The sequence below is a fragment of the Drosophila obscura genome, unplaced genomic scaffold (assembly GCF_018151105.1).
Source record: "Drosophila obscura isolate BZ-5 IFL unplaced genomic scaffold, ASM1815110v1 contig_170, whole genome shotgun sequence".
In the NCBI taxonomy this organism is placed as follows: domain Eukaryota; kingdom Metazoa; phylum Arthropoda; class Insecta; order Diptera; family Drosophilidae; genus Drosophila; species Drosophila obscura.
Window position 1 is genome coordinate 933,126 of NW_024542758.1, and position 22,568 is coordinate 955,693.

A 22,568-nucleotide genomic window follows, 5' to 3' on the forward strand; every position below is an offset into this window, starting at 1 on the left:
ATTTATAATTATTAAGCATAAATCGTATGTTCTTGTCTGGCTAAAGAACGAGTATATGATGTCATAAGCATTTATTCCACGACACTTCCTGCAGCTGCAGAATAAAAGAAGACTCTAGGTTAACGGAAAATCGGAAACTTATCCAACATACGTCGTCTATAATCGTTATTATAATGTATCAAAGTATAAAAAACCATTCGACTTTTATATGCAAATCCACAAGTAATATTCTATTCGTTTTATTGAATTACTTTTCAGATGGATCTCCAGTTAAACAGCTTTGTTTTTATAAATAAATACTGTTTGAGTAAATTCAACAGACATGTATCTAAAATGTTTTCTTTTGTTTAGTTTTATTAAATGTAGGAGTTACAAAATCAACGTCGGTTTGATCCTCCCCTGCCTCGGCCGCGTCCTCTGGGTCCTCCACGTCCTCGCGCGCCTCTTCCTCTGCCACGATTACCAACGCGACCGCTGTCCTTCTTCTTTGTCTTCGATTTCGGGGTGTCATCTATCAGCAATGTTTCCAATGGCAAGCTGTCCGGCAGTATAAAGTATCTTATATTGTTGCCACGGATGCTCAAAGACTCCAGGTGAACAGGATCTCTGTTCTTGATGGTCATCCGGACACTCTTGAGGTGAGTATTCATGGCCACATCTACGCCTGTTATGGTACCGTGTATTTGAGTTCCATTCTTCAGCTCGATGGTCACAGTCTCGTGACTAAGCTTCATTAGAAATCTGAACGAAAAGGAGTGTATTAGTGGGGATAAAGTGATGTTATTAATGAACTGTCTTGATTCCTAGCAAACGTTTTGAAGCCGCAACATTTCCATTTATTCCCTTGCTGCAGCTAGTGCTATTGTTTTAATGTTTAAAGACCCTCAAAGCAGTCCACAAAGCGCTTTTATTACAGGCAGTTTTTTCAATATTGAAGGTATTTACTTTTTCACTAGAAACTCGTGGGTTCCACTGTACATAGATTATAGTCACATAGGAATATGTTTTCATTCATGAACCGGCCTATATGCACTTTATAAGAAATACAAAAAAACGCTTCCTTCTGTCTGCGCACAGACACGCACACACACACGCAACCTCTGGTTCTGCAGGAGCACAGCTCTACTGAAATACATATGTACATATGTATGCATGTGTGCGCTAGCGTTTGTGGAAATTTTGGACGCCAACATTTGCAAAAGTAAAATTTAACACACTAACTAAAACTCAAGCTTGCAAGAGCTAAGAAGTCACTGGAATACAGTCTTTACCAGTTTAATAAAGTCAAATGCGAACCATAAACATTTTCTTGGCCAAAACGCGCGGCAAGAAAGTGGCTGTGGGTATTTGCACAAACAAATCTCAACACGCGCTCTAGTTAACATTTAACTCTATCCAATGGTAAATGCAGCATTATGACAAACAAAATACAACTTACCTTACTAATTTCATTTTATATATTTGTTTTTAATCTTATTTTTCTGAAACACGAACGCCGGCAAAAAAAATTATTCACAAATTGTGCATGGTATGTTAAGATATCAACCCCATGCAGCCTAAAATTCATCGATTGCCGCACTGATACATACATATGTACATATGACACGCGGAAATGGAACGCTTTGGAAATAAGATTAATTAAATATTAATTTGATGAACAAATATATACATTTTATCTATTAGCATAATTATGATAATTACCAAAACTATCTGACATGTTTAATATGTATAAAATTTATTAATAAAAACCGACGGGAGTCTTGTAGCACAGTGTGACCAGGCAACAGTTAGTTTATCGACTGTATCTCTACTGAACGGAAAAAAAAACTGATTTTGTTTGGCTTTTTTCTTTGCTGCTTTTGAATTTAATTGAATTGAATTAAACGAGAAGAGACCGTGTTATGGAATTGATGCAAAAAAACAGACTAGAGAGAGACTATTTCATTAAGCACGCTTTACAAAAAGATATGTGCTGGAGTGCCTTTTTTATTTCTAGAATTTAACAACAAACAAATAGACACAATTTAGACGATTCCGTTATTTTTGGTTTATTATTAAAAGCGGTACATATATTTTTCGATACAACAAGGTATAAAACTTTGTTTATTTGCTAAAAATATGCTTGGGAAAATAACTTAGGTATATTAAGGAATGAATAAATAAAGTGTGTTTTTTATTAAATTTTAATCATAAACATAAAGATTCCAGTTTCGACGAAACGAATAATATTTTCATGGTTTGCCATTTTTCTGTAACGATAAAATATTCATATTTATAGTTATAGTTGTAAAGCCAACAATGGTGTATAGGTACGACTAATCAATGTAAAATTTTTAGGACATTAAAAACAATCTCCATGAACATACCTCCTCTGAGAAATCCATATCTTCTTTAATTTGCTTTGATCGTCGTTTTTCGTTTGATGTTAAAAGTTGTGAGACTTTAGTTTGTTTAGCTAGATCGTAGGCTTCTTTTTTACTTCGCATTGCACAGTCTTCCAGGGTTTCAGCAGCTTCAAACATGCCTTGCCTCCTGTATAGTGCACCCAGATTTTTTAGAGTGGTTGTAACTGTGGGAGAGTCCACTTTCGCAGCTTTATGCCATCCACCATATTCGCCATATGGTGTGTTTTCCCTATTATCAAATTTGTGCTCCTCACGCTCTTCGGCCACCTGAAACGAATCAATTTTTATATTAAGCAATCATAAAAGGCTTATTTTACGGCATTTTACCTGCCAGATAGGCTTATTTTTGCTATCAATCGCTCCAAATTCCCGTTCATGTGCCCTAGTCAGAACCTGCTTGTAGAGAATTTCCGCTTCTGTGTACCTTCCTTGCTTTAAATAGCAGCCAGCCAAGTTATTTTTTGTCTTGGCCACATTGGGATCGTCTGGGCCAAGCTTTGATTCATAGATGTCTAGCGCTCTTTGATAATATTTCTCGACTTCGTCGTATTTGCCTTGATTTTGGCAGAGCAAAGCGAGATTATTAAGTTGCTTGGCAACATCTGGATGGTCCTTTCCTAGAACTTTTTCGCGAATTTCCAAGGCACGCTTACACAGGGGTTCAGCATCTTTGTACTTCCCACGTTTGCCATAGAGCACTGCCAAATTATTTAAAGTGGCAGCAACGGCAGGATGATTCTCTCCAAGAGTTTTTCCCCTAATAGACAATGCGTCATTCAGTAGGTTCGCAGCCTCCTTGTACTTATTCTGGATTTGATAAATGAATATGATTAGAAAATGTTCGTTTGTTTAAGTGAATGCATATTTGCTGACCTGATCTCTATACACAAGAGCCAAAATGTTCAGCATAGTCGCAACATCAGGATGATCGTGGCCACTGGTCTTTTCGAGATCTTCCAATGCTTGTTTGCAGAGAGGAACGGCCACCTCGTATCTGGAAACACACATCGATTTGTTGCAGTCGACTCAACTTTCCATTAAGCATTAAATACAGTACCTGCCCTGCGATGCATATTGAATAACCAGATTGTGAAGCGTTCGCAAGCGTGCTGGAATTTCATATCCTGAAGTTTGGTTTGCAAACTGGCTCGGAGGAGTGGGAGACATATTATTTCTATCCTCATTGTCTTCATCGGGAAAGAGCTCAACCACAGGATCCGTTCGACTCTTTTCGCATGTGTCATCCTGGTCCTGATTCTCATCGTACTTCTTCACAGAGGCCATGAACTCAAGGTGCTTCTTTTCTTCTTCCAGCTGAGCCACCAACTGTTCGGACGCTTGAAACTTCTGTTGGGTATTGGCCAGCTCATCGCGCAACCAGGCGTTTTCCTGATGCAGGCGCCGCACTTGTGTCTTCAGCTTCTGCTTTTCGGCTTCGATGTTCTGCAGATGCGATGTGAGGGCCATCATAACCTGAGCTTCGCTTAGACCGAGTTCAATATTTTCGATGTTCTTTCTTAATATATCCGACTTTTCATTGTCCTTCTGCACTTCAGCAATGCCATTCATAATCGAAACATGTTCCACTCGCAATGCCTCGAGGCCTTGCAATACTGTTTTTGTATTGGTTATTATTTCGTCCTGCGACATTTGCGTCATTTTGCCGATTTTTTCAATTTTCTGTCTAGAAGAATATACAAGACACGATTAGGCTATAGTTAAATGAGCAAACGTATGTTAATGTTTTCTGTGAAATTATCATAGACTAGTGAAATTTTAATGAATTTTTACATCCTGTATGTTTTAATAGCTTTTGAGGCAATCATTTTAACGAAATATACATGTATACGTATTATTCACAATGCGGAAATCAATACTATAAAATGAAAATTCTATTGCGCATGACTACCGTCCAAGAGGAGGGTTGCTCTGAAGTAAATCGAATTCGAAAGTAACCGAATCTTATGCCCTTGATGTGGTTAGCATCCTTACAGAAGCGATCCAATTCGTTCCAATATATAACTTTAGTTGGTGTAAATCTGTAGAATAAAATGATTGTGACGACTATTACCATATCTTAGAGTGAGTAAAAGTTTCAATATGCTTGCAGATAATTCTTTTTTTTTACTTTCTAAAAACAATTTATTACAAGTAAATCTGCATGAACAGCTGATTGATTGGGAATGGAAGCTGTTGTTTAAGGCAAAGAATCAAATTGGAATTATTGCCATATGGTTCCCATTCCCCAGTAAATTATCATTCTTAGTACATTTAACTAAGTTGCGATTACCTATCACACGGTTCGATCGGACTATCGTCATGGATTTGTAATTTTAGCTACATACGCACATATGTACATATATATGTATGTACATAGCTATTGCCTTCGTGTGGCTTTCGTCACTAGCGTGTAGTGCCTTTCACAGTAAAAAATTTAATTTTGTGTAAGAGTGCAGGCCGTGGTTGACTAATAACAATATACATATGAACATATCTATGTATATATGCAGGCAATAAGTATGTGAGCATTTGTATTTGTGGAAGATTAACAGCCTACATATGTACATATACATCTACATTTCACTCACGCACCGTGGATAATAGGAGAGGTTAGTTGATATATCACAATTTAAGTATATTGCCCACTTTCTTATTTCAATATTGATGCAAGTTACCAACTTCTTGGTTAAATATTAATTTTCTAACACAATAGGAAAGTACAATAACAATAACTTACTTTGCAACACTCCAACGAAAAAAAACGATAAAACATAAGTATATATGTACATATGTAATTGTACTATCGAGTACACTTCCCTCCAAATGCGATTGCCGATAGAAACAGAATGGAAACAATGGAACAACAAAATTAAAATTAGTTATATACTCTCTGCACACTGAGTCCATCCTGGGGGAACGGTGGGAATTTTTGAAATATGTGAAACACCGATTCACATTGACACCATCCACCATCCATGAGAAACAGCTGTTGCTCACAATTGCGTGAGGTGAAAATTTGTTTACTTTAATTAAAATGAATATAAATAACATTTCAATGGTCGTGAATGTGATTCAGCAGCAAAACATATTCTTGCACAAGCTAATCATGTTGTTGGACATGGACGATGATGATGAAGATAACTTTGACGAGGAGGAGATAATAGAATGGATATCTGTTTTGAAAACACTGAAGCCCGGAAGGTTGTGGTCATTTGTGAGTGCTTCTAATAAATGCAACCAATGTTTAAAGTACAAATATATATGTTATGTTTTTCAGAAGCGGTTCGGTACATTTTGGGAGAAGGATGTACCCGAAAACAACGAGGCGTTTTTTAAGGAAAGTTTTAGGATGGAGAGATCCTGCTTTTCTCTGTTGGTTACTCGCTTGGAAGTGCTACGGAAGAAGGACACAAACTGGCGAGCTGCAATTCCTCTGGAGAAGCGTATCGCCATATCTTTTTATACTTTGGGATCTTCTTCTGAAAAGAGTGTTTTTCGGAGTGTCAGCCAACAGCGTCTGCAATATCCTGCATGAGTTTTGCAGAGCATTCATTAACGAATTCTCAGAGAAATACATGTCCAAAAACTATCTCACTTCAGAGAAAATTGACGAGTGTGTCCAAACATTTGAAGAAATTGGGTTTCCTCAGTGCCTGGTGCAATTGGTAATAATGCAATAAAATCATCCATAATATATGTATATACATATATGTAAATTAATTTCATTACTTAATTTTTATGTTATAGGCTGTTTACATTGGGACTGCGTCATGCTTCTTTGCGTCTTGGCGAAGACGCAGTTTTTTTTACATAGGTTAAGCATAGGGCCCTAGTGGTGGCAAAAAGTTGCGTCGGTCTCTGATTCATGTGCGTCTATTCGATATATTCGATTGCTTTTGCGCTTAACTGCACATTTTTGCACTTTTCTGCCTATCAGCGCAACTATCACCTCTAAGAACAACAAAAACTTGTAGTTAAAAAATCAAATTTTGGCGCTAAAATGAATGGTTGTGCAAAAAGGTGAAAATATACATAAAATCATGAAATAAAATACTTGAAACTGATTGTATTATTATCATACGACATTTTTGTGATCCCCTGATGCCATTATGACACTGCTGGAGACGAACTTCGATGGTTTTCATAATTTTAAGAAGAACTCCCACAAGCTCTACAAAGAAATGTCTGAAAATAATAAATAAATATAAGAATCAATTCTCTTTCGTCCATTTTCTTGTCGTCTTGCATAATTCTGTTGATTTCTCAAAATTTGTTTACTTTCCTTGTCATCAAGCACCCAAAACAAAATTCAAGACGCGCGTCTTCCAATGTAAACGCCTTTTCTGCTTCATTGCGTCTATTCCGATATCGATAGCAGACGCCCAGTGTAAAAAGGCTATAAGATGGATGTCACATCGAAATAAAACCACCTGCAGCTGATATTTGATATTTTTTATTTTTTGCGTGCTTTGTGAGATCTGATGGGGTTATTTTCTTTTATTTTTATATTTTCCGGTCTGTCATTGTTTACATTTTCGTAGTGATCTCCGATTTTTTGTTGTGAAATATGGTTGCATTTGACAATTATCGAAAAAATACCGCACTGAAACGTGAGAATTAGGAACATCCCAGATGGATGGTGGAATAACTGGGAAATTTTCGGAACGGCAAAACCTTACGGACCATCCCAGAAATGGATGGTGGATGGTCCCCAGTGTGAAAAGGCTATAAACTTGCAAGCAAAAGCAAAATCTGATAATATTCGTCCTCCGTCTATGATCAAAAATCATATATATTTAAATAATGCGGCCTAATATTATTACTAGCAAGCTCTCAGCTCTGAACATATAGTTTTATCCAATTGATGAATACATTTTCCACAGATTTGGTAAATTTTTTTTTTTCCAACTTTCGGCCTGCTCGGAATATAATAATATAAATTTGTAAGGGATTGGATTGGAGAACACATCCAAGGTGGTTCAGACACTTTAAAGAAAACACATGGTTTTTACGTTCTTGGTTTGTAATTCCGTAGCTTAACGTACAGAGTTCTGCTAAAAGGTAAAAATCCTCATTACTCCCTGTCCCCTATCCAGCATTCGCTCTTATTTTGTTTAGTGGGTCTTGGCGGCCAGACGCTTGTCGCGCTCCTCCGAAATGCTCAGCTTGACACCCTTGCCCTTTGGCAGAGAGATGTAGGGCTTGCTGCCCTTGCCAATGATGAACACGTTGGTCAAACGGGTGGCAAACACATGACCCTGCGAGTCCTTGATGTGCACAATATCGAAGGATCCGGGATGACGCTCACGGTTGACAACGGTGCCAACACGTCCCAAATTCCTGCCTCCGGTGATCATGCACAGATTGCCTGTAAATGGAATGAAAAATACCTCCGATTAGTTTTCAACTAAATACGCAATGCATAATGGAAATGTAATTGCACGTAAGAGTTACTGAAACGGCTGTGGAATGCTCAGATCAGTGACCGTCGTAACAAAAATTGCTTTTGGCTTTGTATTTGAACCACGCAGCTTGGAAATTTGAGCGCTTTGTGGTCTTCGAACCAGCCAAGGGAGGATTGTTGCTCACGCAGACTCTTACCCGAATCGAACTTGATGTAGTCGGTGATCTTGCCAGAGGCAATGTCAACCTGCACGGTGTCGTAGGCATGGATCAGAGGATCGGGGTAGCGGATGGTGCGACCGTCGTGCGTGACCAGGAATGGAACACCCTTGGCTCCCAGCTGATTCTTCTTGACCTTGCACAGCTTGTACTGCAAAAGAAGAACATGACAATCGTACATTTAGTTACTTTCACTCGTAGATGGATTTCAAATTGAATGTAATTGCACGTAAAGTTACTGAAATGGCTGTGAAATGCACAGGTCAGTGACCGTCGTAACAAAAATTGCTTTGGGCTTCATTTTGAACCAATGAACGTATGGCAAAACGACATAAATCGGTCTTCGATAAAGCCAAATATCTTTCCTCCTGTTGACAACTCACCTTGGCCTCCTCGGCGGAGATGCGGTGAATGGTGAAACGTCCCTTCACGTCGTACACCAGACGGAAGAACTCACCGGTCTTCTCGAGGGTGATGACATCTATGGAAGTGGAGAAGAAACTTTTAGCATACAAATCCAGTTTGAAATCTCCGGTCAGAACTTACCCATGAAGCCAGCTGGGTAGGTGGGATCGGTGCGAACCTTTCCGTCAACCTTGACCAGACGCTGCATGACAATCTTGGTCACCTCAGCACCGTTCAGGGCGTACTTGAGACGATTTCTCAAGAAGATCAGCAGAGGCAGCGACTCGCGCAGCTTGTGTGGGCCGGTCGAGGGACGTGGGGCGAAGGCTCCCCCAAGTTTGTCCAACATCCATGCCTTGGGTGCGGCTAAACGCTTCAAATGCTTCTTAGGGCCACGCGCCTGTAAAACAATTCCTACAAGTTAATACAGTGGAACTCAATTCGGCGGTGGGCAGCCCAAACAAGATTTCACTCAATCCATTTGTTTAGCCTGCACATCAGCTGCCAGCGATGCTTACCATCTTTTACGATTCAATATATTGTGCGGGCGTTCACTGAAAATAGATGAATGAAACTTTTAGCTATCTTTGTGTGTACACTTTAATTGTATTGTCGGCTTGCAAGTTGAGCCGCTAAAAGCCGCTCCAACACACACGATTCACTCGGCTTATATTTCTGCATACTGTCACTCTTAATTGGGGTGGCCCGTTGGCTGCCCAGTTTATTTGTCATTGTACAATAATATACAGTGATGGCCGAATTATAAGCAAATTAATTTTTACACGTACCGTCCGTCTTGCAATACAACAGGAAAAGGAAGTCAGGGATGTGAAATATGTTGATATATCAATCTATCGATATATATTTTTTGTTGACAATATATTTGAAGGTGATATTTTTTTTGAACAGCTGCAATCTGAATATGGGTACATTTGCTTGCATCATATATCATCAGCGTGAGTATTTTTCAGAACTCTAAGCAAATTGACACTATTTTTTGTTGCTTTACGTCATATGATTATATATATAAAATAAATAAGCGAAATCGGATTCTTCATATCGAAGCACAGGGTAACCTAAAAAGTATCGGTACTTTTGTGCGATAAGAAAAACTTATCGGCGTTTAATTTATACCAAAAATACAAGTTTTCGGTAACCTGATTAAATAGAGCGGGGCTAAGCTATTTTCCTTTCTCGGTTTCTGAGGTTCCAGTCACACTCGACAAAAGAAATCAAGTAAAATATTTATTTTTGCATATATTAATATGCTTTTGAAAATGACCGCCAAACTCATTTAGCGCACAAAAAATACCGCGGAAAAATTTTCGGCTGAGGTTTTTCTTCTTCTTCTTCATTTTTGACGAGTTTTTTTCTTCTTCATTTTTCACGAGTTTTTGTGGCCTGTTAGATATGATTTCGCCTTATGTTATGATTTCGCCTTATGTTATGTTAAGTTTTCGCCCTTATGTTATGGCGTGCCAAGACTTGTAATAATTTTACATTTGTGTTTATTTCTCAATAGTTAATGCTCTCTCAAACACACTTTTCTTGATTCAGGCATTAATAATTACATTTGTAAAACCTACTTATAAATTAAACTGAGGCAACATTACAAATTGCCGAATGGATCTTTTCTTTTCTTTCGTTTATAAAACCACTTGGGGGCTATATATCGTTTATAGGTTATTATTTTAATGTTTTTTTTTATGTTTTGTTTGTACATAATACAAATTGTATTCATTTGCTTAATGTTCGCGTGGTTTTATAGTAGCTATTCTGTTTTTTTTTTTTTAGGCAAAGAACTTAAAGGTATGAAATACATTTTAAGAAATACAATGTATACAATCAATGAATGTTTAGTTGGTGTAAATGTAAATGTAGTTTTTTATAATTTTAATGGCTACGTACGTCTGTCTGTTCTATGTGGGCTAAGGAGTTTTCCAACTGTGTGAGTGCGTGCGTGTGTGATTGAGTGCATCCAGGGTGTCTGTATGTCTGGTTATGGGCAATCATTTTCGTATAGTCTGTGTGTGTGGTTCAGTCCAACTTCTTCATGGATTTCAATGCGCGCTCCCGCAATTGTTTCTCCAGATCTTCGTTAATGCCCCCCGGGCCGGTGCCGCCAGCGAGCAGCAGCGGCAGTTTCCCATTGCGCTTTGGCGCCAATCCCGACTGCTCCTCCTCGTCGCTGCTGCCTTGGGAGCTTGTGTCCGGGCGAGTCTTTCCTCCGCTGCTCTTCCTCTTATGCTTCTTGTGTTTTTTGCTTTTCTTGCTGTGTTTTTTGTGTTTCTTATGCTTCTTCTTCTTGGACGAGTCCTCAGAGTCGCTGTCGGATGTGTCCGCCGCCTTCTTGGACTTCTTGCGCTTCTTTTTGGGCGCATTCTCCTCCTCAGAATCGCTCACATCGCCGCCCTCATCTCGTCGGGGTTTCTTATGGCTACGCTTGCGACTGCTGCCTGGTCTTGCCGCCTCCACTTCAACGCCCGTAGATTCCTCTGCACTGGAGGTGGGCCGCTTGAGTTTCTTGTCCGAGCGACGTTTGTCCAGCTTGACGGCCGCCACTTTCTGTTGTTGCTGCTGCTGATGCTTCTTCTTTTTCAACTTATCGTCGATGCTCGAGTTGTCATCGTCGCTCTGGTCGCTGCTGCTGGAGGTGTCCGAGCTGCGTTGCGATTTCGACTTTGACTGTGACTTGGCCACCTCCACGGGAGCTGGCAGCTTCTTTTGCTGGATCTTGCGGCGCGCCGGCGGATCGTCACTGTCATCACTGTCGGCGCTGCTGTCGGAGCTGCTGCTTTGACTCCTGCGGGATTTCTTTGGAACAGCCTTGGATACGGAGACGGTGGCGGCAGCGGCTGATAAAGCGGCGGCCGAACGCTCGTGCGGTTTAAGGAACGGTGATGGAGTGCGGGACAGACTGGCATAAGTGCTGCGTACTGTTGCTGCTACTGCTGCTGGCTGCTCGACGACCTTGAGCGTCTCTGGATTGGATTTACGCTGCTGGTGCTGCTGCTCCTCGCGACAGAGATCGATAGTGTTGACGGCCGGGCCGCTGAACTCCACCGAAGAACGCTCTGTGGAGAACCCAATGTCCATGTATTATTCCCTTGCCAAATGGAGCAAACCTATCCAGGGACTTACCAGCAATAGGACTGTCTCGCTTGCGGCTTGGTCGCGGACTGGAGCGGCTGCGGCTCCTCACATGACTGCGACTCCTCTCATGGCTGCGACTACGACTGCGTCCACGTTTCTCAGCGGGACTGGCACTGCGCTGTCGCTGCTGCCGTCCAGCCGGCTCTGCAGAGCTCTCCGACGTGGATCGTCGATGCCTGGCCGGTGGCGGATTGTCCCAGCGATTGACATGGCCCCCCGGTGAGCTGCGACGTTCCCGAGAATTCGGGCGACGATCGCGCGAGTTGCGGCGCTGCGGCGAGGAAAAGCGACGACCCGGCCCAGAATGGGGTGAAAATTTCCGGAACGGCTGTCCCTGTGCGTCCGATGGCCGATGATCCCGGTTGTAGCGATTCTGGTGCGGTGACTGGCGACGATCGAAGCGCCCCATGCCGCCGCCGCCACCTCGTCCACCACCACCGCCGCCGGGGCTGTATCTCGCCTGCCAGTGGATGCGACCGCCTCCACGCATGTTTGGTGATCCGCCGCGATGCTGCCACATCTGGCGATGACCACCGCCACCACCACCACCACCGCCGCCGCCGCCGCGTCCACCGCCACGACCACCTCCACCCCGATAGTGCATCATGGGCGACCGACGGCGATTGTTAAATCTGTTTGGATTGAACGAGAAAGAAATGGCCACCATTATTAATTAATTTTCTGATGCAACTCTCAACTGAGCGAGTGGATGCTACGACTGAATTTCAGTTGCTTTTTTGACACTTACCGCCTGGGAGACCGAGAGTATCGCATGGGAGAACGGGAGAGTCGACGGGAACGTGAGCGACGTCTCGAATTGGAGCGCTGGAAACGTCCACCGCCGCCGCCTCCACCATTATCCTGACGCATGGGACTGCGGTTACCACCGCGTGGTGAAAAGCGCCTGCCTCGGCGGCCGCCTCCTCCTCCGCCGCCGCCACCAAACTGGCGTCCACGGTCATTGCCCCGCTCCATGGAGCTGGCCGAGTCGCCGCGATTATTGCGATACTGACGTTTGTTCTGGACACTGTTCTTGTTGCGACGATGCTCGAACTGATCCTGATTGCGTTCGGGGGACAGGGAAATGCTGCTGGAGCGGCCACGTCGTCGACTGCGGGGCGAGGAGCTGCGGGAACGGGAACGCTTGCCGTTGGATCTAGAGCGGCTGCGTGGGGAACGCGATCTGGAGCGTGAGCGCGACTTTTTGCCCTTGGGCTGTACGGGCGACTTGTCCCCCGCCGAGTGACGTCCGTTGACAGCCTTGGTTGGTGGTGGGTCCGAGGAGGCTGCCTTTTTGGCAGACGCTCGCGAGCCAGAGCGCGTCTTCTGGCGAGAGCGGGAACGCGGTCGACGGCTGGGTCGCCGCTCCCTGGAGGCAGGACGGGCGGCCGAGGGTGAGCCGCCGCGCTTGCGAATCCGAGCCGCTGCATTGGCTGCTGCCTCACGGGCGGCACTTGGTACCGAGCCATTGTTGGCTGGCTTCGCAGAGCGCGAACGGGAGCGGGACTTGGATTTGCCACCATTTGGAGATCGATCCCGCTGACGGTCACGCCGGGAGTTGCCGCGCGAAGAGCGAGAACGTGAGCGGGATCGGTCACGCTGGCGTTGCTGTAGCTCCTCCTCGCGCTTGAGTATCTCATCCTTTTTTTGCTGTATGAACTCAGCCGGGATGCCAGAGTCACTGTCCTGGGCCGAGAGCAGCAGAGCCCACAGTTCGCCCATAAACTGGCGGGCATTTTTCCCATTGAGGAATCCCGTCATATTTATTTGCATTTTCTTGGGACATGGATACTTCTCCTCCTCCAGCTGGTTGTATACAAACTCCACCACAACATCGTCCTCGATGTTGAGAATGTCGGTGATTTTCTTGCTGATCCACGGCCGCAGCACGTCCAGCTTCACCTTGGACATGTCCACGCGCTTGCTCAGGCAGTCGCCGAACTTCATTTGTTTCATAAGTTTCTTTTCCTTGTCGCTGAACCGAGTGTCCTGCTGCTGGTTGGTGCCCTAAACGAGGTAAAGGGCGTTCCAAAAGAAAAGGCTCTTATCGATTGCATTGCGTTCAGAGCATCACACACACACCATCACACTTACCGTGAACATCATTCCTAGACCGTGTTTTTTCTCTGTGTTTACGGGGTTTTATTTAAGCTGCCGCCAATTTGTGGCCCTTCTACTGCATGCACATTTGTTTTGGCAGGCCCACGAGAAAAATTCAATAAAAATATGTAACCCGGCACCACGCAAGACAATTGTCTATACACACGCACACATGCAGCGTCGTTTTCGGTGTGTGTGTGCGTTTAAGGATGGCCGGGGGTTGGGATGCGTTGCGCTTTAATTGCTTTTGATGGAAAACTAATGCGGCGAAAAACCTGTGCTCTTCGTTATTGGCTAATTGCACCTCTCGCGATTACTTACAATTACGTTTTGCTTGTTTTCGGCTTGTAATTTTTCTTCGCGAAATAAAATATATGCGTGAAAACGGTCTGCGCCAGTGGTGGCAGAGGCAGAACAAACTGCGAATGTTAGAGATATATCAAATAATCGAAAATTGCGATATCGATATTTGTGTGCGATAAGTTGATATCGGCGGTTAAGTATCTGTTTTGGAACAGCAACAAAACTACACTTTGAAAAAATGGTCCACCTTACAGAAAATGGGTTTCGTTATCGGAAACAGTTATTACTTCAGTACAAATGCTGCCTTGACAATGTTTCTCGGGCTGTAAGCCGAACATTCAGTTGATATTATCCCCACAAAAATATCCATATTTATATTGACATTTCGAAACGAATGCTTTTTATTTAGGGGCTCTAATAAATACAAACTATAAACGCACGAGTGCATTAATTTAATTTTGTTTAAATGTAAACTTAAGATTAGCATTTGATTATTTTTCGAGCAAAATTTGCATTTCAATTTTATACAGCTGAGAGTGTTGAGAAGATATAGGAGGATATGGGGGATTGGAAAAACATTAAATAACATTTGCAAAATTGATTTCGCTACAAAAAATAATTCCTCGTTTAAGTACATATTAATTTAGCCAGCCAGCCGCTGCTCAGCTTCGACCCAAAACTCGCTCAGTTCTTTTGGTTGCTGTTTGTGTTCCTAGTGGGTGGGTAGTACTGCCAGTACTCGCCAAGACCTACGGTATCATGTTTGGCTCCTGGGCGGCGCCCGTCGAGTACTTCGGCTTGCAGACGCATCCGCTCTCCACGAGCACATAGTCCTGGCCGGTTAGCGTCACTGGGCCCAGGGGAATGACCAGGAACAGGTAGGGCACATAGGTTTGCGTACACTCGCCGCGAACCACATCACATTCAGAGGATCTGTGTTTGGACGAGAGCAAGAGCTAGATATCAGTGGTACTGATGGCTGGGAACAGCTACTCACTCGCACACTTCGAAGACGACTTGTTGCAGGAGATCGGGGAACTTCTGAACTATGGTGACCGGCTGGCCAGAAGTCAAACTGACGCCATACATGGGTGCCGTGGTGTTGTAGCGCGTCTTGCACAGTCGCGCCGGTGTATCGCTCTTGCACTGATGCGCCGGCGAGGCATTCTTCAGGGAACGACCTGCGTAAAGACAATCAGACAATCAGATAATCAGTCGCTCAATCAATCACATCAGTTGTGCGGTCTATCAATTGCGGCCACACCACACCACAACGTCCATTAGCCTGACCGACTTACCATAACGATTGCTTCCGATAGCCTCATTGTTTACCTCATCGTAGGCCCTCAAAAGTGCACTCGTGGTCACTGCGGGATCCAGAGTGGCGGGCAATTTGCTCTGGCGTCCACGACGCGAATTTCCGTTCCAGTTGGAGAATGTGCGCGCAACGGCCGCACTGCAAATGCAAATGGGGAATGGTAGTGGTAGTGGGATGGGGATGGGGAGCAGTCAAAGCAGAAGAGGCGTTAGAAAAGAAAGTTTTTCCCAATGCTACGATCGGGCCAATTTGACCACCGTTAAGTGACTCACTCACTCAGTCACTCACTTAGCCTGTGACTAACCTGGGGTATGGCGCATTGTTGGGTCCCAAACAGTCTAGCGAATCCGTGAGCGCATCGCCGGATAGATATTTCAGTCCACGCCCTCCGGCGCATCTGCTTGCAGGCGCATCGTCGCTGCTGCTGTAGCTGGGCCATAACGCCGCATTGGCGCATGTGAGTGCAATACTGATGACGCAGAGTGCCGTTAGGTGCTGCAAATACACAAGAGATATCGATAGGTTAGACTTGAACATTAGACCAGACCCCTGTGCATAACGGCATGCCAATGCTGAGTCGCTGCGTCATGCAAAAGCACAGTCCCAACCGGGTTCTGGGGTCTGTTGTAAAACTTTGCTTGAGGTGTTGTAACATGTTTTATGTTTTTGCCGCTGAACTCACGACCCTGACCATGGCTAGCTTCTGACTCTGCGGGGGAACTTTTTCAGAGTTCTAAGAACGTGCGCCAACTGCAGACCGAAAGCCAGTTATAAGAGTTTCTTGACTGTTATGTATATGGCGGGGGCCCTGCGCTGATGAAAAGTTTCTATTTTCACATACTTGACCCGCTTAGACTCGAAATCCATAAACAAATTAATTAAGCTCATAAATAACCATCCGCAACCACAGCCCAGCCACAGCCATCGCCCCCGTCCGTACGTGAAAGTAAAAACAAAAGAAGAAATTCAAATCGGACAGCTGCCACGAGAGAGCAGAAGACAAGGCAAGCCAAGAAAAAACAAGACAAGACAAGAAGAAATGTTAATACATTTTTCAACCGCATGTAAAGCTGACTTCTAATATGGTCTGAACTTTTTATTGCCTCTTCTTGCAGTATAGTATAGCATTTTTTTTTTATGTGCCCCGCTTGCTTGTGTTTTCTTTCACTTTCTCTGTGCAGATTTTTTTGCTGATCAAGTGGCAGGCAGGCAGGCGGCAGCAGCCCAGTCAGAGCCGAAAACCAGTTTCGATTGAATTAAAATTGCAGCACAAAAATTTGCCATGCAATTTTTCTCTCTGAGAAAATCGCTGCACGTACGACATCATGATGCGAAGAAATAAAATAAAATAAAATAAAATAATCGGACAGGACAGGTCGTAACGTGCCATCTCGGGCCTTTGTCCGATTGCTCGATGAAGAAAATACCGTAAATATTCATTCGTTCGTTGCTTTTTTAATTGATATAAATATTTTCCATTCAGTTATGAGTACGTATTGTATTGTTTTGTTTTCTTTGGGCTGGTGGGATGGTGGGATGGTTTGTTCGCACATTTTGTAAGTTGTGACCAACAAAACACAAACTTTCTTTTCAGTTCAACAAAAATTTGATAAAAAAAAAACGAAATGTTTGTGGGGCCATCATAATGGTCATTGCGTGTGTTGGTTCGCTGGTGGGAAAAATAAATGAAAGCGAAATTCTATTATTTAATTCTTTTCACATTCATTACAAGAAATTAATGAACTTGCTTCGTGCCGCCAGAGAGGTAGAGAGCGGGCGGCGGAGATCGTGTGACAGAGAGAAAGAGAGACGAGACGAGACAGAGAGTGGAGGGTCCACTCTCACCGCCTGTAGGTAGCCCTGCACTGAACCCGAGTGTCGTGTCTGTCTCTCTGTCTGCATTTGGCCTTTTGTCCAAATTCTGTGCCGTAGTTTGTCGTTGGCTCATTAAACGCGCTTTTCTTGCCCATTGTCATTTGGTCGGTCCGTCTGACTTGTCTGGTCTCTCCTCTCTTAATTCGACATTAAAGCAAATGTAGCCCCCCACCCGGTACCAAGCCCAAGCCATTGCCATTTGAACCTGTCACAAAATGAATGTACAGAGTATTTTTACTTGGTAATTGCCATCTTGATTGGGTCGCTCTTGACGAGCCCTCTCCCTCGCCCTCTCCTCCTAATGAGGCAACTTTCTTAAGTAGCCGTTGTCTTCGGGGGTTTCGTTTGGTTCGTTGAAGTGATTGCGCGGCGTGACTGTACCAAACACACAAAAATATAATCACAAATAAATGCAAATAATATATGAGCTTTGAAAAATCAGCAAATCATTCATTAATCAAAAACCCATTGACCATTGACGATGCTTCGGAGACAATTTGAGAGGCTTCGTCATTAGGCTGCTTACATAACACTCATTCACACCGTACTCCGTACAGGCAGGGAGCCAGCGGCAAGAGACCTGCACTAAATGTAGCTGGCTGCTGCTATTGTCGAAGGCTAGAAAGAATCAGACTCCAGCTACGACATGGCAAAAAAAAAATTGAGACAAAGCGACGAGCAAAACTGTCAAGAGCAGCGCCGCCGCGCCGCCGCTCCGCTGTTCGTGTATCACAGGTGCCGTTATAACGAGGTTAACGACCCACATCTCCATCTCTCTCTCTGGCTTGTCTCAATTCTCTCTCTTTGGCGGTTCTGGCTCTCCCTCTAACACACACACACACACACACACACAACCAAGCCGGAGCCCAAACCAAGTCGTCGTCATGGATGGCCCCTGGAGCATGTTTCGAGGCGCATAAACAAACATTGGACTTTAGTAATAAATGAAAATTAATGTCTAAAATACACAAGTGAAAATTGGTTTGGTTTAGTTTTGGTTATTTTTGGGAAAGCACCCGGCAAGTCAATGTCGACACAGATTTATTGACAGCTTACAAATAGCCAGAAGACAGACGGACAGACAGACGACAAACTGTGACTTTGACTGTGACTGTGTGACTGTGAGACCGTTGCACGCAATGAGTCTTGGAACTGGTTTTTATTGATAAGCGTAGCCTACAGCCTCGGGTCTCTGGTCTTTCGATCTGCCACTGGCCACCTCCTCTCGCGTGCTCCTCCCCCCACCCCGTTCTGGTGGTTGTTGTCTGGTGAGTTCCACATTCTCTCAATGGATGTCAGTGATAATGTATTGTGATTGAAACGAATTGAGAGAGAATTGTTGGCTTTGCTTGACTGACACAATTTCCCAAAGGCCTTTGTTTGTGATTGTGGACCAGTTGGTCAGGAAAAGTTGATGAAAAGCTTGGCCAATCCAATCCAATCCAATCAGTTGTTGCTGCAGTCAGACTCAAAACAGGACCACACCACACCACACCACAGCGTGTGCCAGGCATCGGCATCCCATAGCAACCCTGTGGAACATGTTATCGATCGATTGTGATCTCTGCTAATGTCGGTTCTCAGCACCGTTGCGCATTAGACCCGTTCGTTATTGCTTTTTTCCGTTCCGCGACAGAACAACAAAGCGCAGGCCGTGATAACCCCGAAGCGACAAAACTTTCAATGGGTTTTTTTTCTGGTCTCTTGTCCCATCCGCAACATAGCCATAGCCGCTATGCAGATCACGTTTTCCCAGACCCCAGACCACACAAAAACAACAACAACAAAAGCATTGGGGCCTGGGGGCCACCGCTAGAAAGAGACAAGAGGCAAGTGCATGGACTCCTTCGACTCTGCTGCCTCTGGCTTCGTCTCAATCCCTCCCCCAAAAGCGATGACAGCGGCGCTTTCATTTTTGGGCTGCCTGCCACTTCGCATGCGCGGCGGCGGCCATTGTCCAGAGAGCGTGGGATGTGTGGGAGGAATGGCGCGTGGAAACGGGGCTAACAAAATTTCGCTGCCCAAAACTAGAACCGAACTGAAGCATCTCCCCCCCTAACACTTTTACTCATTACGCCCTCCCCTCCCCTGAATTTATTTTTATTTTGTTTTGTTTTTTTGTGTTTTTTTTTGTTGGGTTGAAGTTTCACTGGATAATTTGCATCATTATATCTGGAGGCGACTGGAGGGAAGTACTGTTAGTGTTTGGCGCTACATTAAGCAGGCAATTAACACAAATTTATGACAATTTTTGGTCCCTCAGTGGTGTCAGCCAACTGCCAATCAAAATGGGGGGAAATACTTGACCCAGAACAGAACTCTTTTGTTTTTACAGTTTATAATGCCGTTTTGAAAATAGTTATATATTTACGCATACCCGTAGCCGTGCCCCCCACTGCTGACTGCTGCCTGTTGGTGGCTCTTTAAGGTTGGGTTGTTCCATGCCATGCCATGCCATGCCATGCCATTCCAGGCAGCAACCAAGAGGTGACACGCATGAATGAGAATCTTTCTACCTGTGTGCGAGTGAGCGAGCCGAGGGACCGGCTCTCAGCCAGCAAACAACCCATAAAAAATCAAAGTATGAATATATTTAGCCTACTTTTTATAAAGTTTTTTCTTTCTTTCTTTATTTTACTTTTGGCCCCGCGGGCCAGCTCTCAACGGTTAGGGTTTGCTCTGGGAATTCGTTTTGAATCATCGTCGTCTGGTAGGGGGGCTACCGGACAAGATGATTAAATTTCCGACAGACTCGTGCGTGAGCCAAGCAAAATGAAATTCTCTCTCAGAGGCAAACAGACACTCATTAATCGGGGGCACACACCACGTCAAATCGGCTCAAAGAAATCAACATAATTCGATCCGATCCCCCCCCAATGGAATGAGATTAAGCGAAGCGGAGGCGGAGCCATGTTTTTGCTTTCTACGTTTGCTTCCTTGATTAGCATTTTTGTGGGTCAAGTTCACAGCGAAACAAGTTGAGAGATTTGGAAATTCTTTTGGGATATTTCTATGGAGCAGCATTTTAATGCTCACAGCAAAATGCGGTTCCATTTCTATGGCTCGCCCACGATCCTCACAATCTCCTCCCAACATTCCTTAGGCTTTCGAGCCGCAGCCGGAGCCGGAGCCAGAGCCCACAAAGTAATGCCATATATCAGCAGGGCTCATGACCAGCCCACACGGTTTTCTGGCCAATTTCAGTGCCAGGCTGAAACGTGAGTCGACTGCCAAACACATGGGGGGGGGGACACACTCAGACATACCATGCTCATATGCGGCCGGCAAGAAGCCTAGTAAAAGTTATTTGGCCAAAGCAAATTCATTAAAAATTCGTTAAGGCCAAAAGCAGCAGAAGACTGCAAAAAGAAAGTCAAAGAAAGGTGCTAATTCCATCGAGTGATTGGGCCGCTCGCCACTCTTGGCCAAGGAAATAGGTCGAAATGGGCGAATCGAACCTGAAGCGGAGCCAGTGGAGAATGAATTCCTGAGGAGAACCCGGCCCAACCCAGCTCAAGCCGAACCCATCCCATGCCATTCCAGGCACTTAGTGGACCACCGAAGGTGTTGCCTGGCTGTGGGTTGGGCCCGCCGCCGCCGTCGCCGACTGCTGACTGCTGCACTCTTGCTCGAGAGTACACATATAGAAACACATATGGGATGGATGTGCACACACAGCTATATAAGTTTTTTAATGCCATACTGGTTTCGAAAAAGGAACAAACCCACCGACCAGCAGCGATGGCAGCGGCAACGGCAACGGCGACGACTCCAGAGAACAATGCCAAGTTCAAGCAAAAGCAAAATACGACAGCAACAACAACAACAACAATAAAGTGTAAGAGAGAAGTGTAAGAGATCTTGCAGCTGCTTCTCCTGTTGGTGGGCGCTTCTTCAGCTTCTTTAGCCTCTCGAGGTATTTCTTTTATTTTATTTTATTTTATTTTTTTAGTGCTTATTGGGGTCACTTACTTTGACAGAACTTCTACTAAAGCACCGGTATTCCATTTTGTAGCTGTGTGTTGTTGTTGGGTGTATGTGTTGGTTGTTGTTGGTTTATTGGCTGTACTTTTGGGGGCACTTGTGACTCGGTCTCTTTGCGACTTTATTGGATTGGCTTTGCACACAAACACTTCACGTACGATGGGAAACTACACAGAATCGTATCGTTCTGCCAGAAAGAAACGAAACAACACAAAACTCAGACTCTGAGTGGTGTAAGCCTTGCTACTGCCGCCTTGGGGGTATCTTTTTGGTAACACGCGTCTCTGACAACCGGCCAACTCGAGCGCTCAACTTGAACTGACGGACCAGGTAACGTTTACCATTCCTTAAGGTGTCGTCTTGGCGACGGCAACGGCAACAGCAGTGGCAGCAGCAGCAGTAGCAGCGACTGCGCCGGCGCAGCTGGCTTGGCCTCTGCCGCTTGCTGTGGCATCGCATCGCATTGGCTCGTCGTAACCTGTTGCTGTCGTACCACCACCACCGCCACCAGATACTGCTGCTGCTGCTGTTGCCTCTATTCGTGGTATCGGAGATGGTGGCAGCGGAGGCAGTGGGGGTGGCACTGGAGCTGGGCCGCGTAGAACGCAGTCGCAGCAGCACATGCAAACGCTGAATACGCAACAGCAGCACAGGCACACAAACAATACAATTGCGACCACAACCGCAAGGATTATACTTAGAATAACACACATTATGCCAGATTTTGACGGCTTAAAGGGATCGAAAATAAGTCCACTGAATCGTATTGATGCATGCAGGTAGGATGGGTCGGCCCAAGCAGTGTCAATCAATTCGTAACTAACATCGCAGCACTTTGATTTGTAACTTGTTGATGTCACATGTACCATGTGCACTCAGGTTATTCAAAGCGATCAAAAAGCCTTGCCAGCAAGACTAATGATCCATTTGATTTTACTCGATGATTGATGATTTTTTCCAATAGTTTATTGAGCTCCCTTTCATGTCTGACAATTCAGTAGGACTCCTGACCGTCACAGGGGAAACAGCAACAGTAGCCAACGCAGAAGAAGAAGCTTATCAAAAAAAACAACACTATAAAGAAGCCACCAATGGTTTCCAAAGGTCCTATGTCCTCAAATATATCATCGTGCAGCATATGACTCTTTAAATCCATTGTTCTGGTTTTTATATTTGATGGAATTTTTTGTATTATTCATAGAAATTTCCTTGAATAGCTGCTGAGACTCTGTTTTAGAGTATTCCTAGCTGTTAGCTGAGTACTTGAGTTGAGTTCTTTTGAGTTTCGGTTATTTTTTTAGTACCAATTTAAATTTAAACAGTTATTTATCGATTATCGATCTAGAATTACTTATCGCTGTTGAATTCAAGTTGCACTATAACTGTCATTTTCAGACCTATTA

General features: G+C 44.2%; 5 protein-coding genes and 2 non-coding genes across 10 annotated transcripts; all 7 read right to left on the bottom strand.

Annotated features, from left to right (window-relative positions):
* Positions 1–202: 202 nt before the first annotated feature.
* On the bottom strand, positions 203–1,545 carry LOC111077665 (probable small nuclear ribonucleoprotein Sm D1). The gene is made up of 2 exons (XM_022372026.2): positions 1,439–1,545; positions 203–741 (listed from the first exon to the last, which is right to left on the bottom strand). Exons 1-2 carry the CDS (start codon positions 1,450–1,452, stop codon positions 378–380), a joined length of 378 nt encoding a protein of 125 aa, XP_022227718.1. The 5' UTR covers positions 1,453–1,545; the 3' UTR covers positions 203–377.
* Positions 1,546–2,070: 525 nt separating this feature from the next.
* LOC111077649 (kinesin light chain) lies at positions 2,071–5,196 on the bottom strand. Of its 3 annotated transcripts, none has more exons than XM_022372001.2 (6): positions 5,143–5,196; positions 3,463–4,089; positions 3,279–3,399; positions 2,733–3,212; positions 2,367–2,672; positions 2,071–2,249 (listed from the first exon to the last, which is right to left on the bottom strand). In XM_022372001.2, the coding sequence occupies exons 2-6, from the start codon at positions 4,062–4,064 to the stop codon at positions 2,232–2,234; spliced, it is 1,527 nt and encodes a 508-aa protein (XP_022227693.1). In that variant the 5' UTR covers positions 4,065–4,089; positions 5,143–5,196; the 3' UTR covers positions 2,071–2,231. The 3 variants fall into 3 exon arrangements, with proteins under 3 accessions (XP_022227693.1, XP_022227694.1, XP_022227695.1); XM_022372002.2 differs by lacking the exon at positions 5,143–5,196 and adding an exon at positions 4,998–5,092; XM_022372003.2 differs by lacking the exon at positions 5,143–5,196 and adding an exon at positions 4,247–4,253.
* A 2,214-nt stretch (positions 5,197–7,410) lies between these two features.
* On the bottom strand, positions 7,411–9,284 carry LOC111070563 (40S ribosomal protein S4). The gene is made up of 6 exons (XM_022361216.2): positions 9,221–9,284; positions 8,951–8,986; positions 8,574–8,832; positions 8,411–8,508; positions 8,007–8,178; positions 7,411–7,773 (listed from the first exon to the last, which is right to left on the bottom strand). The coding sequence occupies exons 2-6, from the start codon at positions 8,951–8,953 to the stop codon at positions 7,520–7,522; spliced, it is 786 nt and encodes a 261-aa protein (XP_022216908.2). The 5' UTR covers positions 8,954–8,986; positions 9,221–9,284; the 3' UTR covers positions 7,411–7,519.
* On the bottom strand, positions 7,835–7,979 carry LOC121403918. Its single transcript, XR_005967559.1, has one exon. It is a non-coding gene; the product is annotated as a small nucleolar RNA psi28S-3327 (small nucleolar RNA).
* On the bottom strand, positions 8,243–8,386 carry LOC121403917. Its single transcript, XR_005967558.1, has one exon. It is a non-coding gene; the product is annotated as a small nucleolar RNA psi28S-3327 (small nucleolar RNA).
* Positions 9,285–9,912: 628 nt separating the features above from the next.
* LOC111070583 (serine/arginine repetitive matrix protein 1) lies at positions 9,913–14,099 on the bottom strand. 2 transcript variants are annotated; one of them, XM_022361245.2, is made up of 5 exons: positions 14,007–14,099; positions 13,680–13,929; positions 12,334–13,592; positions 11,574–12,217; positions 9,913–11,506 (listed from the first exon to the last, which is right to left on the bottom strand). In XM_022361245.2, exons 2-5 carry the CDS (start codon positions 13,689–13,691, stop codon positions 10,470–10,472), a joined length of 2,952 nt encoding a protein of 983 aa, XP_022216937.2. In that variant the 5' UTR covers positions 13,692–13,929; positions 14,007–14,099; the 3' UTR covers positions 9,913–10,469. The 2 variants fall into 2 exon arrangements, with proteins under 2 accessions (XP_022216937.2, XP_022216936.2); XM_022361244.2 differs by having other exon boundaries at positions 13,680–13,960; positions 14,007–14,074.
* A 260-nt stretch (positions 14,100–14,359) lies between these two features.
* LOC111070575 lies at positions 14,360–21,489 on the bottom strand. The gene is made up of 5 exons (XM_022361235.2): positions 21,154–21,489; positions 15,611–15,801; positions 15,287–15,444; positions 14,986–15,169; positions 14,360–14,921 (listed from the first exon to the last, which is right to left on the bottom strand). Exons 1-5 carry the CDS (start codon positions 21,187–21,189, stop codon positions 14,738–14,740), a joined length of 753 nt encoding a protein of 250 aa, XP_022216927.1. The 5' UTR covers positions 21,190–21,489; the 3' UTR covers positions 14,360–14,737.
* Between the last annotated feature and the right edge of the window lie 1,079 nt (positions 21,490–22,568).